The 15,688-nt window shown below is 35.8% G+C and overlaps 1 protein-coding gene across 2 annotated transcripts in view; it reads right to left on the reverse strand.

The window, feature by feature from the left end:
• CDC42BPB (CDC42 binding protein kinase beta) overlaps positions 1-15,688 on the reverse strand; it is a 145,650-nt gene that overhangs the window by 26,081 nt on the left and 103,881 nt on the right. For both annotated transcript variants that reach the window (XM_027849062.1, XM_027849061.1), the window contains 6 exons: positions 14,038-14,143; positions 13,361-13,497; positions 11,515-11,654; positions 8,943-9,024; positions 7,276-7,492; positions 4,473-4,535 (listed from right to left, as the gene is read on the reverse strand). In XM_027849062.1, coding sequence (XP_027704863.1) covers positions 4,473-4,535; positions 7,276-7,492; positions 8,943-9,024; positions 11,515-11,654; positions 13,361-13,497; positions 14,038-14,143 — 745 coding nt within the window. The remainder of the gene's footprint in view (positions 1-4,472; positions 4,536-7,275; positions 7,493-8,942; positions 9,025-11,514; positions 11,655-13,360; positions 13,498-14,037; positions 14,144-15,688) is intronic.

Below are 15,688 nucleotides of genomic sequence, written 5' to 3' on the forward strand. Positions count from 1 at the left end.
AGGTTTTAGATGTCAGAATTTTATCAGAACTGTTAGGTGCAAATTTTTTCCCCCTTCTTTCATTTTAGATACATTTATATTATTTGTGGAAAGCCTTAACTGTTACATAAATAACAATCTACTTTTGCTTTGATGATATTCTCTATATTGTGGTTAGTTATACATTCATTATTTTTGTTTTGTTAGGCAATGGGGTTAAATGACTTGTCCCAGGTCACACAGCTGATGTCAAGTGTCTGACACCAGATTTCTTGAACTCAGTTCCTCCTGACTCCAGGGCTGATGCTCTATCCACTGTGCCACCTAGCTGCCCCTACACCAGATAGTTTTGACAAGTAAATCTGAAGTTTGATAATAGCAAACTCATCCTTCTATTTCCCTAGATACTCTTGACCTTTTGGTAATATGACCAAAAGGTCCATATTACTTTACCTAATCCTATTAAGCATCCCTTTCGTAATCTGATTGGCATAGCATTGAATCCTTGGCCTTATTTGGGTTAAGCTATAATAGTCACTATATTGATCATAGTTTAATCTCTTCACTTATGTAAGGCTTCTTATATTCTGTAAAAATTAATTTACAGTTGTGTTTATATAAGTCTTGTGTATCTTGTCTTTGTAGTTTAACTCCCAGGTAATTAGTGTAACTTTGTCACTCTGATGAAGTAATTTATCTTTACATTTTTTTTATTCTCTAAGTTTCTATATAAATCATGGGATAGTTACAGATAAAGAATTGTCTCCTTTTAATGTTTTACACCTTTAATTTTTTTGGTATTATTGCTGGAGCTAGCATGTCCAGTACTATGTTTAAAAATAATAATAGTGACAATGGACATTGTTGTTTCATTCCTGTTATCATCAGGAAAGCTTTCCATATTGCCCTTTCACAAAAAATATTCCTGGGTTTAGAAAAATGCTTTTGGTTATTAAGGAATAGTTCTTTTTCATTCCTTAATAGTATTTTTAAAAATCCGTATGCAGCATTCCACACTTATAGTTGCCCACCTTTCCAAGGAGGTATCTCTTTTGTGAATCCAAGCTTGTTCAGCATAATTTCAAATATCCATTTTCAGCTGTCTGTTGCTATTACTTCCATTTACATTGTTATATCTTGTTTTTCTGTTTCTTATATATTTCAGTACATTCTGTGTTTCTCCAAAATCTTCGTATTTATCATTTCTTACAGCACACATTCTGTTATGTTAATTAGCCAAAACTTGTTCAGCTATTCCCCAATTCCAATTCATTGTGACTATAAAAAGTGCTGCTATCAATATTTTGGTATGTACGGCACCTTTTTTTTGGTTCATTGACCTCATATCCCTAGCAGCAGAATCTTGGGGTCAAAAATTTCAAATAGTCTTCCAGAATGTTTGGACAAATTCATAGCTCCACCAACAATGCCTTAATATACCTGTCTTCACACATCCCTCCACCACTATTTCGTCATTTCTAATTTGTAGGAAGAAAAGGGAAACCTTAGGGTTGTTGTGATCTGCATTTTTCTTATTGGTAGTGACTTGAGAGTACTCTTTCATATGATGAAGAGTTTGTAATCCTTTTGAGGATTGTTTATTTGATATTTTGGGGAATGAACTTTGGTTTTACATATTTCTCTGTGTCTACATCATCTTGAATAGCAGACCCTTATCAAAGACAATGATATACAGGTCTTTTCCCAGTTGACTGCCTCCCTTCTTATTGTAGTTGCATTAATTTTATTAATGAAAAAGCTTTCAAATTTCATCTAATTAGAATTATATATCTGATCTTTGTAATTGCTAATATTCTTTGCTTGGTTAAGAATTCATCTGCTATATATCAAACTACAGGGGAGTACAAGGGAGAAGCTAGAAAAAATAAGAAAATTCATTTGAAGGAACAAAAATTCAAGAATCTCAATGAGTAAGTTGGAGAAGGAAGGGGATCTGGCTGTACCAGATTTTGAGCCATACCACAAGGCAGTAATTATCACAACTACTTGGAACTGGTTAAAAAAAATGAAAAGCTGAAGTAGATCAGGCTCATTAAACGGAAGCAAAGAAGCACAGTACCAATGTTCAACAAACCCAAATACACAAAAGACTGGAAATAAAGGCTCACTACTTGACAAAAAAATGCAGGTGAAACTAGAAAAATCTGAGAGAAATCAGGTTTTGTCCACGATCTAAATGATTTTGTACATATAGGACCTTTTCCTTTTTTTTTTGCTATCTATGGGACATAGGCTTTGAATCACTGGATCAAAGGGCAGGCGCAATTTAGTGATTTTTGGGGAACAATTCCCATGTTTTCTGGAAGCACTGAACCAATTCCCAGATCCACCAAGGCTACAGTCTTATAAGATTCTGATACCGAAGCTTGGGAACTTAGTGTCCATATTTCTAAGTCAGTTAATGTTTGGTTGGTATCTTGTGTATTCTATTTATTCTTACTGGGGCCTGCTTCTGATACTTCTGGGGATTAGGGGTGGAGGGCTACTATAATTTCTTTAAATATGGTATTCAGACTGTTTCTTTATATCTGTCGTGGAGACCAATACTTTTCAGATTATCATACTCAGTTCTGTTGTTTTGGTTTGTATAGATCTGAAGTTTTCTTTCAGTTCTGACATTTTAAAAATTACATTCTATTGTTTGCTCTTCCATCACTGCATTTTTTTCCTTCTGCCCGAGTTGCTCTCTGCTCCTCTACCTTTCAATTCTCAAGTCAGCCTTCTTGAATTCTTCCTTTAGCCATCTCATTTCTAATAAAAAAGATGCCATATCTTTATCATCTCACTGTGATGTTAAACCACTCTGAAAGTTCTTAGGAGTGTGCCTATTCTCCATTCCCAAGGTATAGTTTGCTGCAGTTTTGTTCTTCTCTGTAGAGGTTTCTCCTCTCTTTTACTTCACAATATTTAATCATTTTATTTAGGCTTCTTTGACCTGGTTTCCTGTGAGGTCTTTCTTGTAAGAGTTTTTTCCCTTCCCCCCTTTCTGGGTTCTTTTAGCACCTTTATCATTGTTGTGAGATAGTTTGGGGGAACTGAGCTTAATCAAATTTAGTCATTTTTTTTGGAACACCTGAGAATCCATCAACTTATATAAAAAAACAGACAACATGATTTCTAGAGTCTCTATGCTAAGAACAACATACTTGTTTTATATTTTCTTGGTTTTCTCTTATGAGGGTGAAGGAATAGATTGCTATTAGGAGGTGTTCTAAGTGGCTCAGAATGAGTTTAAGCTGAAAAGAATGAATCAACAAACTTCAACCAAGTGAGCCTAGTGGGGGCAGATCCTGGAAGAGAAGGGCTTATTCATGCAGTTTCCAACCACGTGCCCAAAGGATGCAAATCTATTATCGAGTGAGCTTGTCAATCCTATTTCCAATAACTCCATAATTTTAAAAAATTCATCAGTAGAGTGTGTGTTCCAGGTCATTAGCCACCAGTAGGACAGATCAAAACACAGGGTTTAATCTCTGAAACAATTTAGTGCCCTGGTAGTTCTAGAGTTGGGTCACCATCCAGAGTTACTCTAGACAAGAGAATAACCTCACTGGCTTATGCACCAATAAGCTGACAAACAATCTGAGGCTAGCCAATAATCAGCTTGACAAGCTGTTGAGAATGAAAGATGGAAGTCCATGTTATCTAACCATACTAATACAGTTATCAGTCCTGAAAAAAAAATTCTATATTTTTTCTAGGGGTGTGACTATAGATAATCCTGTCATTACTAGGTAAAAAAGTTCTGATATTTGCATATTAATAAATCTTATGTTAAATATTAGGGAGAGATAACATCTTTTAGTTTAATTGTGTGCCCCCCTACTCCAAAGTACACAACAAGAAATGAATATTTATTTTGAGAAAGTCTCCAGGAGATTATGGTTTTGAATACAACAGTATCACAGAACAAGCAACTGCATAATTCTGATAGGTGAGGTTTTTGCCTTGGCTTGCTGAGAATCAGGCCTCCATGCCACTTCCCACTCCTTTCCAGCACCTTTTTTCATAGGCTGTCTCTACCCATTAGAACGTAAGCTCTTTGAGGGTAGGGGCTGTCTGGTTTGCTTATATTTGTACCACACTTGAAGCACAGTGCTTGGCACAAAGTGCTTAAATGCTCCTCTTATCTATGGAGGCTATTTTTATATCACCTGTGAATGTGTGTGTGTTATGTATGTATGTATGCACACACATGTACATATGTATAGTTTTCATGTTGGCACATTTTGGGAGGCACATTTCAAGCTGTAGTTAAAAAAAGAAATTAGTCCTTGGCTAGTGGGATGACCAGGTAGACTTGATATAATACACAAGACATGGACTTAGGATAAACTTCACCTTTTTCCTCTTCTGATTTTACTTGTAATTTACTTTTAAGCAATCAGCTGAATGATGGTGTATTTTACACTGAAGTAGCTAGACTGGACATACATTAGTATGGTACCCATATCCAAATCACAATAACTTACCATCACGAGTTAACTCTATTACATATAGTCCTTCTTCTAAACCAATGGCTATCCTATCCCGATCTGTATAAAAAAGAAGGTAAGAGAGATAAGAGAATAGTTAACCCATATTCCAGCAACATTTACGGTCGAATTCCTTGCAGAACATATAATCTTAAGAGATAGAAGGGACCTTAAAAATCATCTAGTCTTCTAATTATATAAGTAAATCACAATACATTACAGACCAATAATCATTTAAAATTTGATCAAACATGTCCACTGACAAGAAACCCACTATATAATGAGTCAATGTGTTTCATATTTGGAACAGTGTAGAGAATTTTTCAAAATTTTTTTCTTATACTGAGCTGCAATTTGTCTTCCTGTAACTTTCATACATTTCTCCCAGTTCTACTCTTTGGAGCCAAGAAGAATGAACCTAATCCCTCTTTAAATAATAGCTTTATATATTTGAAGACAACTAAGATGACTTTCATCCCACAAAAATCCTTCTTTTCTAGTCTATATATCCCCAGTGCAGTAAACCATTTCTCATATGACAGTTGTTCAATTATATCCTCACCATGGTTTGTCATTTCCGAAGCATGCTGTCAATGTCCCAATAAACGAACATAAAGTGCCAGATGTGGTCTTACCAGGGCAGAGGACAATGGGCTATCATTTTCCTTGCAGACAAATAATGGATTAGATATTTTGGCATCCTTATTGTGTTCTCAAGCTGTGCTTACAGTCCTCTAAAACATTCAAGTCTTTTTCATATAGCCTGTTATATAGCTACAATGCATCTTGTGCATTTACAGGGTTTTTTTTTAAAGTACAATTGATCCCTACCAAGTTTGAACTTTTTAGAGTTGGTCCATCATGTTAAAGCTGCTTAAATCTTTTTGGAATAGTCTGTCATAAATTGTGTTACATATCCTCTCTCATATTACTTATGAACTTGCTGCCACCTCAGTTTGATAACTAAGGCACTGATAAAAATTGTGAAGAGAACTTCAACACTGGAAGCATCTTTCCAGGGTAACATCAATTCAATAATCAACCAAATAATCAACTAAATCAACCATTTAGTTAAGTATAATATTATCCAGCTACATTTTTCTACTTTGGCCCACAATGATATTTTTGGAGATAAATGCCTAGCTGAAATCTCCAGGTACTATGTCTATAGCACTGCCTATTAGTTCAAGTTCTGTTTAAACTTGGGAGAATCATTTCACTAAGTCATTCCTCCTGTAGCCATCAATTGAAGGGAAAAATCATTGTGAAAAAGAGGCCTACCTTCCTCACTACTACCAGCAACAACTGCTAACCAACTACCACCAACAGACAGATAAGCTCAAGAGCTAGGGGAATGGCAGAACCTCTCAGACCACAGGTCCTGTTTTCAGTCCAGCTCTCAGAGCCATCATCTGGGGAAATAACTCCAGTGTAGAAAGGGTCACCATCCCCACCAACTTGGTAATCAAGTGCCAGGTAAGCCAGGAAAGGCAAACCACTACCACCACCATGACCACCATCTTCACCAAACTGACTACCATCTCCCCCAATGGAGAGGGAGATTATTCTTCCCTCCCCTCTACATATCACAGTCTAGTGGAGACAACCCAGGACCCTGAACCTACAAACCTATAAACCTTGGTAAGAGCAATGCTTCCAGCACACTGTTGGTAGTTATCATCCTGGGAAGCAACCCTGGTGGAGGTGTAGCCTGACACCTCTGTAGGTGCTACATTCACAGCTAATGAAAACCCAGAAAAGAAAGTTTCTTGCCACTAAAGTCCTTGGCACTGTCAAACGATTCTCCATCAGAAACTGACATGATTTTATCAGTAGAAGTGACATTAAAGAAGAACTGCCATCTGTTTTGCTCCTGTACCCTAAGGACCAAGGGACCTTTCTATTTAACTTACAGCTGAAACCTTCCACATGTGTTGTTTCCCCTGTTAGAATGTGAGCTCCTAGAGAATAGGAATTATATTTGCATCCAAATGGTGTCTAGCATAGTAAAATCGCTTAATATGTTTTTTTTTTCTTTCATTAACTCACCTCTCTGGGATTCTTTCCTCACATGTAAAATGTGAGATCTGAACTAGATTATAACAATGACATTTACATAGCACTTTATATATTTTTCTTATTTAAACTTCACAACAATCCTAACAAGTGGTTATGAGGAAGAATGGTGCAAGTGGAAAAGCAATGGATTTGTAAGAAGAGGCTCTAGGTAAAAATTCTAAGTCTGTAAGTTACTATGTGGCCCTTAGAAAATAATACCCTCTCTGGACTTCAGTTTCTTCATTTGTAAAATGTAAAGATCAGACAAGATGTCATCTAAGATCTCTTCAAATCCTGATCTATGCAGGTAGATACAAATAGAGAATAGTAATCCTATTTTACAAATAAGGAAAATTACATCCAGGGAGGTTACATGACCTGCCCATGGTCCCATTGCCAGTAAGTGTCAGAGGCAGGATTTAAATACAGTAATTCAGTATTTTATCTATGATGTCATGCTACTACTTCCAGCTCTAAGTCTAATAATGCATACATCAATATAAATTTGGTACTCAAATATTTATCTAGAAAAGATATGAGAATGGCATTTAAATCAGTCTAGTAAACATACCAGAAGGTTTAAGCAATGAAGTTATAACCTTAAATAATTTCAATTTACACGTATACAGCTTTTGTATTTGTGGAAGGAATATTTTAAGCATACGAGCACTGTTGAGAACATTAGCTTTTCTAATGATAGGGAGAATGTACTTCTTTAAACTGCACCTTCCAAGGTACGTACCTACTATTGCAGCTGTTAACATGGTTTTAATAAGAGGCAGTGTGCTGTCATAGGCTTCCTGTGGAATATGTACAACTTGATTTTTAAGTCTGTTTTTATGCAGAATAGACTGTAGTCCTTCTAGGATCCCAACCCATTTCCTCTTCTCATTTTCATTCTCTGTTAGAATTAGCAGTGAACTGGTCTTAGCAGGTGTGCCTAAGAGAGAAGCTGTCACCTTAATAATATAAAATAAACAAAACACAAACATAAGACAAACAAAATAGACAAAGTACACATAGCTATACCCCAATATACAAAACAATTTAACTAGAGAAATAAATACAGTACGTATGTTCACGAACAGAAAATTGAGTTCTTTGCAAGGGTGCTTTCCGAAGAATACAATAGTCTAATCTTGGGGTTAAAAATTTTTTTTAATTCAGTTTTCTCTCCTCTAATTGCCAAGCAACTCTAAGTCACATGTAGAACTTTTAAAGCTCCTTGTTCCACAAGTTTTCCTGCTCAGTTCGTCCATTAAATACTAAATGGGAAACATAGTAATAAAAAGGGTTATATGTAGTCCTGTTAGTTTATAACATGTGAATTTCTGGCTAGTTTAGCTCTTGCAAAAACCATAGCTTCCAAAGCATATTTTGGAAATGTTTACTTGGGTTACAGTAGTAATTAAAGCAGGGTCTGGAGGGAATAATTTCTCAAATAGAACCATTTAATTTTAACACAAATTACATTGGAAATGCTATAAGGTTTTCCCTAAGTCCTCATTAATGAAGCCTGAAAAACTATTTGCTGTAACTTTTTATTCATGTATGATTGCAATTCTTCCTACACACTAGCAGATCTCTGAATAGAGAAATATTATTTTGTCAAAATATTGCTGAAAGACTTGTTAGTTTCCTGTTCAACACAGCATTCACTGTGATGCCTCTCAGTGTTATATTTAAAAAAAAAAAAGCATGCCATTAAAGAAAAAGGTAAATGTGGAATGTTTGACTTCATCATTTAATATTTCTGCTCTAACTTAAAGATTATTGTAAACACTGAAAAAAAGAAACTGAAGTCACATATTGTCACATGACATGCCCCCTTATAAATAACATCATAGTATTTCTTTTAGACTTAAATACATTGCTAAACCAAGTTTTTAAAAGAAGTAGACAAAGGAGAAAAGAAATTTTAGTTATACTAAGAAAAGGAGCAGGACCAATAAAAAAGAAAAAAAGAGAAGGGATGTTTCAAATGAAAGGAGCTGGAGAGAAGGGCTCACACCAAAAGTAGCAATCCTGTGTGAAGACAGAATGACGATGCTGCTAGGTGGCAAGGATGTTGGAAAATGAGATGAACACATTGAAGGAATGTAGAGCAAGATGGGAACATATAAAATATTAAATTACTTTTATCCCCATATCATTATTACATATCAGCAATAAAAGATTTAAATAGCCAAAACATAAATGAAGCAAGCTTTCAAATTTCTAAATTTGAAGGAAATAATTTCAGACATATTTTGTTGAAACATCTTTTGGATACAGTTCTGGAAAACCTTAAAAATTTATATTTAACTCTAAATGACGATCATTTCAATATAAACATTTTACCATTTTTAAGACCATGAAAGCACAAGCTTCAAAAGGCTCTCTTAAAAAAAGAACTAAGAAAAGTCATACCCTAAATATACAAGGAATGTCTCGGCGGGTAGCATGTATAACATCCGATGCTAAGACACAGCTCACAGAAAACTCTTCATCTCTGGTAAGAAACAAAACAATAGGACAATAAAACTTGGTAGGGAAAATGGAGGGAAACAGTAGTCTAGTACACTTTTATTTTCCTTTACATTTCTAGCTGTAAATGATTTGTTCATTTCATGAATGTTTTCTAAAAAACAAGATGTATTTTTTTATTTCCTTTCATTCTTTCTGATCTGGACCTATGACTTCATTGCATTACAGAGTTTTTGGTAAGGAAACTCCCTATACCACCTATGCAGACCAGCAAGTACAATCCAATTTATAGTATTAGAGCAATGAATCTCAATTTTTTTGGTTTTGCGACTCAACTTTAACTCTTGAAAATTTCTGAGGACTCCCCTCAAGAGTTTTTGTTTATGTGAGTTATATCTACTGATATTTACTATATTTGAAATTAAACATCTTTGTGCTATTATGAAAATAGTTTTGATCTTGCAGATGCTCTCAAAGTGTCTCAGGATCCCTGGACCATGCTTTGAAAACTGCTGTACTGGAGAGTTGCCTGGGTCACTGAGAGGTTAAGGAGCATGGTCACACAGCCTATTAGAGGGAGGACTTCATTGGACTTAGGCTGTCCTAACTCCAAGGCAAACTCTTTATACATTAAAACTCTGTAATGTATAATGGAATGTCCTTCTCTGTCCTAGATGATGCAGAACATGTAAAGGAAGTGAATAAGATGAAAATTTTTAAAAAGACTAGTTTCTATCTTAAGGAGAAATGAAGTGGTTATGTAATAACTATGTATGAAAGGTCAGAGAGGGATGAGGCACAGGGATAAAGATGGTAATGGGGAGAATCACTTTCAGCTAGAAAAGAACGGAGACTGAAGAAGACCTTGTGGAAGAAGTGACAACTGAGCTGGGCCACCAAGGCTGGAGAAGATTTCAATAGGTGGTGGGTGATATGTAAGGAACATGTTACAGTATGCTTTATACTACTTCATAACGATAATACTTAAAACACAGTTTAAGGGGCAGGTAGGTGGCAGAATGGACAGAGCTTTGTCCTTGGGAGTCAGGAGGACCTGAGTTCAAATTTGGCCTCAAACACATGACACTTACTAGCTGTGTGACCCTGGGCAAGTCACTTAACCCCACCTGCCTCATCAAAAAAACAAAAAACAAAAAACATAGTTTAGACTACATTTGGCTGAAATCAGGTCACCATTTCAAAGAAGTGGCCATCGGACCAATTTCCATTAATTTATGGAATAAATTGCATCTAAAAGAGCTATACAGTAAATACTAGGGCTACTGCTTTGAAAACAGGCAAATTCTTTGTTGTTTACAACAAACTTTAGGAAATTTCAGGAAACAAATTTTAGGAAAAGGGCACATGTCTGAATTTTTATATCCCAAAGTATCTTTACACATAAGAATGATTAAAATGCTACTATTGGTGAGCAGGTACAAACATTTCACAACTGGTTCACTGGGTTAAATAATACTCAACATATGCAAATTCAAATTACATCAAATGCTTACAAAGGCATATATTAAAATTTCCTAATATATCTTACATAGGGGAAAACAGTACCATAATGTGGGAAGCATTTTACCCATTTCACAGAAAGATCTAGAAGAACTGAATCAAAGCTGGCTAAAACAGGCTTAAATTCTAAGCAGGCTTGAATAATGTGAAAGCAAATGATGAATCTGATAATAATGGACTTGATTAATTACTTTTCCCTGATCTTATCCTGCTTTCTTTTTCATCCACCCACTTTCTTGGTCATGCTATCTGCCATACTTGCAACACTTTCAACTTTGCCCACTGATATTCTCCAGCCTCCAAAGATGAGCTCAGATACTTCACCTGCACGATGCCTTCTCTGATCCACTCAGCTAAAAGTAGGGAGAAGGGGTTCCCTTCCTGAACCTCACAGACCCCATCCTTTAATATCTCCTATATAGTTAATCATTTTAACTTTTATTATACTATTGATATATATGGCTCATTATGCAATGACACTATAAGCTCCTTGAGGCCAGGAGCTGAATTCCTCTCAGAATGCCAAGCACAGTAAGCACATAACTGAAGAAAGCAGATGCTAAGTTTCCTCTTGTGTTTAGTTCCAAGAAAACTGAAAAATACTAGGTCAGAGCAAGACAACGGATATTTTGGGGTCAGATTCTACATTTCCTGGAACTAACTTTTAAGTGCACAACTGGTTTTTCCAACTTTTCTACCCTGCAAGAAAGGTAACTAGACTCAAATGTACCATACACAGACACAAACATTTTTTGGACATTCTGTTTATTTTGAGACAATTAAGTACCCTTACAATAAATGTCTATTTGTCCAATTTTCCAAAGCAGAGAAATTAACATTATATGTGTTAGCTAAATTTAACTGCCTTCTAGGATAATATAATGATCAAGTTATGATTGAGGTCACAGTAGCAATGACATAAAACAACACACTCTCATGAAATAAAAATGAAAACAAAATTAATAAACCATGTCAGCATTTGTCATAAACCAACCTGAGATCTAAGACCTGACTTGCAACAACACCAGGCTGGGTGGATTTTCCTTCAGGCAAATCATATAAAAAGAGTTTACAGTCACAGACAATTGCATATGCTCTCTGCCATCCTTTCTTCACCCCTGTAGGCTTTGGAATCTGCAAAGAAATAAATTTTATTTTTTTTAAAAAGATATTTTAAAACTGAAATTAGTTTAAAATTAATCAGAAAATATAATACACTTGATTTCTCACTTCTAAACCTGGAGTTAGTGAACTATGCATTGCGAATAACTAGGGAAAAATTATGGCATCCTATCCCTTATCCCGTGTTTTCTAGTTTCAGATACCTGGGCTACTTTTTTCTATGATTTTTTTCAGAACTTTGTGATGAGAAGTGCTGGCCTGGAGGTGTTCAGTTCACTTTTGACAAAAGGTATTCTGATTACCTCACCAACACATCAGGATTGTTGATTGCAGTCTGTCCTTCATTCTTGAAGAGGACCATGACATCAGGGAGATGATGCCATGACTTGCAAGTGAATTGGATTTAAGTGAAGGAGGGCGATGCGAAAACATCAGGCTGACTTTCTCCTCCAAAGCCATCTGGGTCCAGTGGCCAGATATAGATCAGGATGACTGAAGATGGACCCCATTAGGGAAGTACCATGCAAAATGTACGTAACATTTGTACAAAACATCTTTAATACTGTCCTGGGCTAAATGCACAATCACCTTTGACAGTTTTGTCAGTTAAATTGACTGAGTTTCTGTTGGAAATTATCTGGGAAAGTGGCTGGATGGCAAATAAACCAGAGAGATGGAAGTTAAAAACGGGTAAACTTAAATGGAAACAATATCAAATGTATTTTGTTTCTAATCTCATTTTATTATTTATTTATATATTTAATTTTAGGCAATTGGGGTTAAGTGATTTGCCATGGGTCACACAGCTAGTAAGTATCAAGTGTCTGGTCTGAGGTTGGATTTGAACTCAGGTCCTCCTGACTCCAGTGCCCTGATCTATCCACTGCACCACCTAGCTGCCCCATTTTTTTTTTTAAGATTTTTTTTTTTTTGGCAAGGCTATCAGGGTTAAGTGACTTGCCCAGGGTCACATAGCTAGTTAAGTGCCAAGTTTCTGAGGTCATATTAGAACTCAGTTCCTCCTGACTCTAGGGCCAGTACTCTATCCACTGCACCACTTAGCTGCCCTCATTTTATTATTTATTAAAGAAATTCAGAACCAACTTGACTATAAATAACTAACCATTTTCCATTAAAGCGCTAGTCTAATGTCTCATTTTAGCAGATGTAACCTGGATTCTAAAAGGTACTGTAGGGGAACAAAATTCTGGTGAACTCTACTAAGCTGGAAAGACTACAAATATGGGCCCGATATCTGAGAATGACAGTCTGGTAATCAACTGATGAGCCTGATCAGAAGGTTGGGTACTATGTAAATTTTTCTGGCTACAGAAAGTCAAAGTGACTATCTATGAAGATTTTAAAGTGGTGGAATTTCCAGCGGTGATGGTAGTAGTACCCACGTTGTGAAGTCAAAATATTCTCAAGTACATTTTGGCAGATTATAGAATAATAAGAGTTCACATTTATATATTCCTTCGTAGGTACAAAGTGCTATATGTATAGTACGTTATCTTATTATTCAATCTTCACAACCATTCCAAGATGGATAGTGTATTATTATCTTTCTTTTAAAGACGAGGAATCTAAGTTCCTAAAATCTTTAGATATAATCAAGATCACAAGGCTGTTAGGCAGAAGAACTTAGATTAGAATTCAAGTCCATGACGTTCCTGGAGCCCAGAGCTTTTCTTGTTTCTATTGCTGCCCTGTCTTACCTTGACATAACCTTTGTAAGCAGTTCCAATTCCTCTTTGTACATCTACTCCAAGAGGCCTTTTTGATTGCTCAGGAGGAATTGGACAAACCTGAGGAGCACTGTCTTTGCATGAAACATGGCATGAGAAGGAACACACTGGAAAAATGAAAGTCATCAATTACATTCTAAAAAGAAGTCACTATGTATAATTACAGGGAAGACAATTTAAAGACAAATAGCTAGCACTAGGAAAGAGGAGCAAAGTTTAATTGTCACTAGAAGAGGTTGCACATGAAAGTTCAGAAGTTTATCTGTTTTAATTTCTGCAATCACACTTCTCAATACGCTTACAGTGATAATATTGAACTTTTATGTGCTTTAAGTTACTGCCAATATATGCATTTAAAGTAGAAGCTATTTTTATACTTCTCTGAACACTCTGTCAAGGAGGAATAGAGACTCAGGTGCATAGCAGTCTAGGAGTACAAAGGTATAAAAGGTGGCACCAAGAGTAGAGAGCAAATGTCACAATGGTGCTATGCTGCTGAGTTTGCAGAGTCTCTTCTTGCAACAAGGGTTGGCTTGGTTGACCTTAAAGTTCTTACAGTAATTACTTTTCACTGACTTGACTAATGCTTCAAGTACAGAGATTTCAATAATTTAATCTGAAAAACAACTTATATTTGAATTACTCACCCTCACAAGCATAGCCTTGTCGAATTAATCCAACCATGAGAGAAGTGCAATGGCTACACTGTGTAGGACTTGAAAAGGATTTGACACTGAACTGGTGAGCTTTAGGCTGAAAGAAATATAAGAGAATAAAAATTAAAAAAATTAAAAATTAAAATAAAAATAATTTTAAAAAAAGAAAAAAGAGAAAAAAACTTAAAAAAAAAGAGAGACTGATCCCTTTCCTAACAAAACTAAAACTTAACTGGCTTAACTAGGTACAGACCAAGATACAGTCAAAATGGGTACATGATTTAGACATAAAGAGTGATATCATAAGCAAATTAGGGGAGAAGAGAAAAAACTGCTTGTCAGATCTCTGGATAAAAGTTTATGACCAAACAAGAGAAAGAGAAAAAGAACAAGAAAAAGAAAAAAACAAAACAAAACATGATCCTCTTTTATACAAACAAAACAAGTACAGTCAAAATTCAGGAAACCAGAAAAAAATTTTTGCATCAAATTTCTCTGATGAGGTCTCATTTCTCAAATATATAGGAAACTGAGCCAAATTTATAAAAATAAGAGCCATTCCTCAATTGATAAATGGTCAAAGGATATAAACAGGAAGTTTTCAGAAGACGAAATCAAAGCTATTAATAGTCACGTGAAAAAACGCTCTACATCACTACTGATTAGAGAAATGAAAATAAAATAACTCTGAGGTACCACCTCACACCTATAAGATTGGCTAATGTGACAGAAAATGAAAATCATAAATGCTGGAGGGAATGTGAAAAAATAGGGATACTAATGCACTACTGGGGGAATTGTATACTGATTCAACCATTCTGGAGAATAATTTGAAACTATGCCCAAAGGGCTATAAAACTACTGCATAACTTTTGACCAAGAAATACTACTATATTAAGTCTGTATCCCAAGGAGATCAAAGAAAAAGGAAAGGGAAAGGGGCAGCTAGGTGGCGCAATGGATAGAACACCAGCCCTGAAGTCAGGAGGACCTGAGTTCAAATCCAGCCTCAGACCAAACACTTGACATGTACTAGCTGTGTGACCCTGGGCAAGTCATTTAACCCCAATTGCCTTAATAATAAAAAAAAAAGGAAAGGGATCTATGTGTACAAATATATTTACAGCAGTTCTTTTTGTGGTGGCAAAGAATTGGACATCAAGGGGATGTCTTACCCACTGGGGAATGGCTGAACAAGATGTGTTATATGATTGTGATGGTATACAATTGTGCTATAAGAAATGACAAGCATGATGGTTTCAGAAAAACCAGGGAAGACTTATATGAATTGATGCAAAATGAAACGAGCATAACCAGGAGAAAATTGTACACAGGAACAGCAATATTGTAATTATCAACTGTGAAAGACTTTGCTACTCTAATCAGTACAAAGATTCACAACAATTCCAAAGGACCAACGATGAAAAATGCTATCCACTTCCAAAGGGAGAAATGATGAACCCTAAGCATAGACTGAAGCATATATTTTTCCCATTTTTATTTTTCTTGCCCTCCCCAACCCCTCTTTTTTGCAACATAGCTAATAAGGAAATGTTCTGCAGTACTTCACATGTATAATAGGTATCATACTGCTTGCCTTCTCAAAGAGTGGAAGAGGGGTCAGAGGCAGGGAGAGGATTTG

Source organism: Vombatus ursinus, unplaced genomic scaffold (genome assembly GCF_900497805.2).
Source record: "Vombatus ursinus unplaced genomic scaffold, bare-nosed wombat genome assembly UNPS02007284.1, whole genome shotgun sequence".
NCBI lineage: Eukaryota > Metazoa > Chordata > Mammalia > Diprotodontia > Vombatidae > Vombatus > Vombatus ursinus.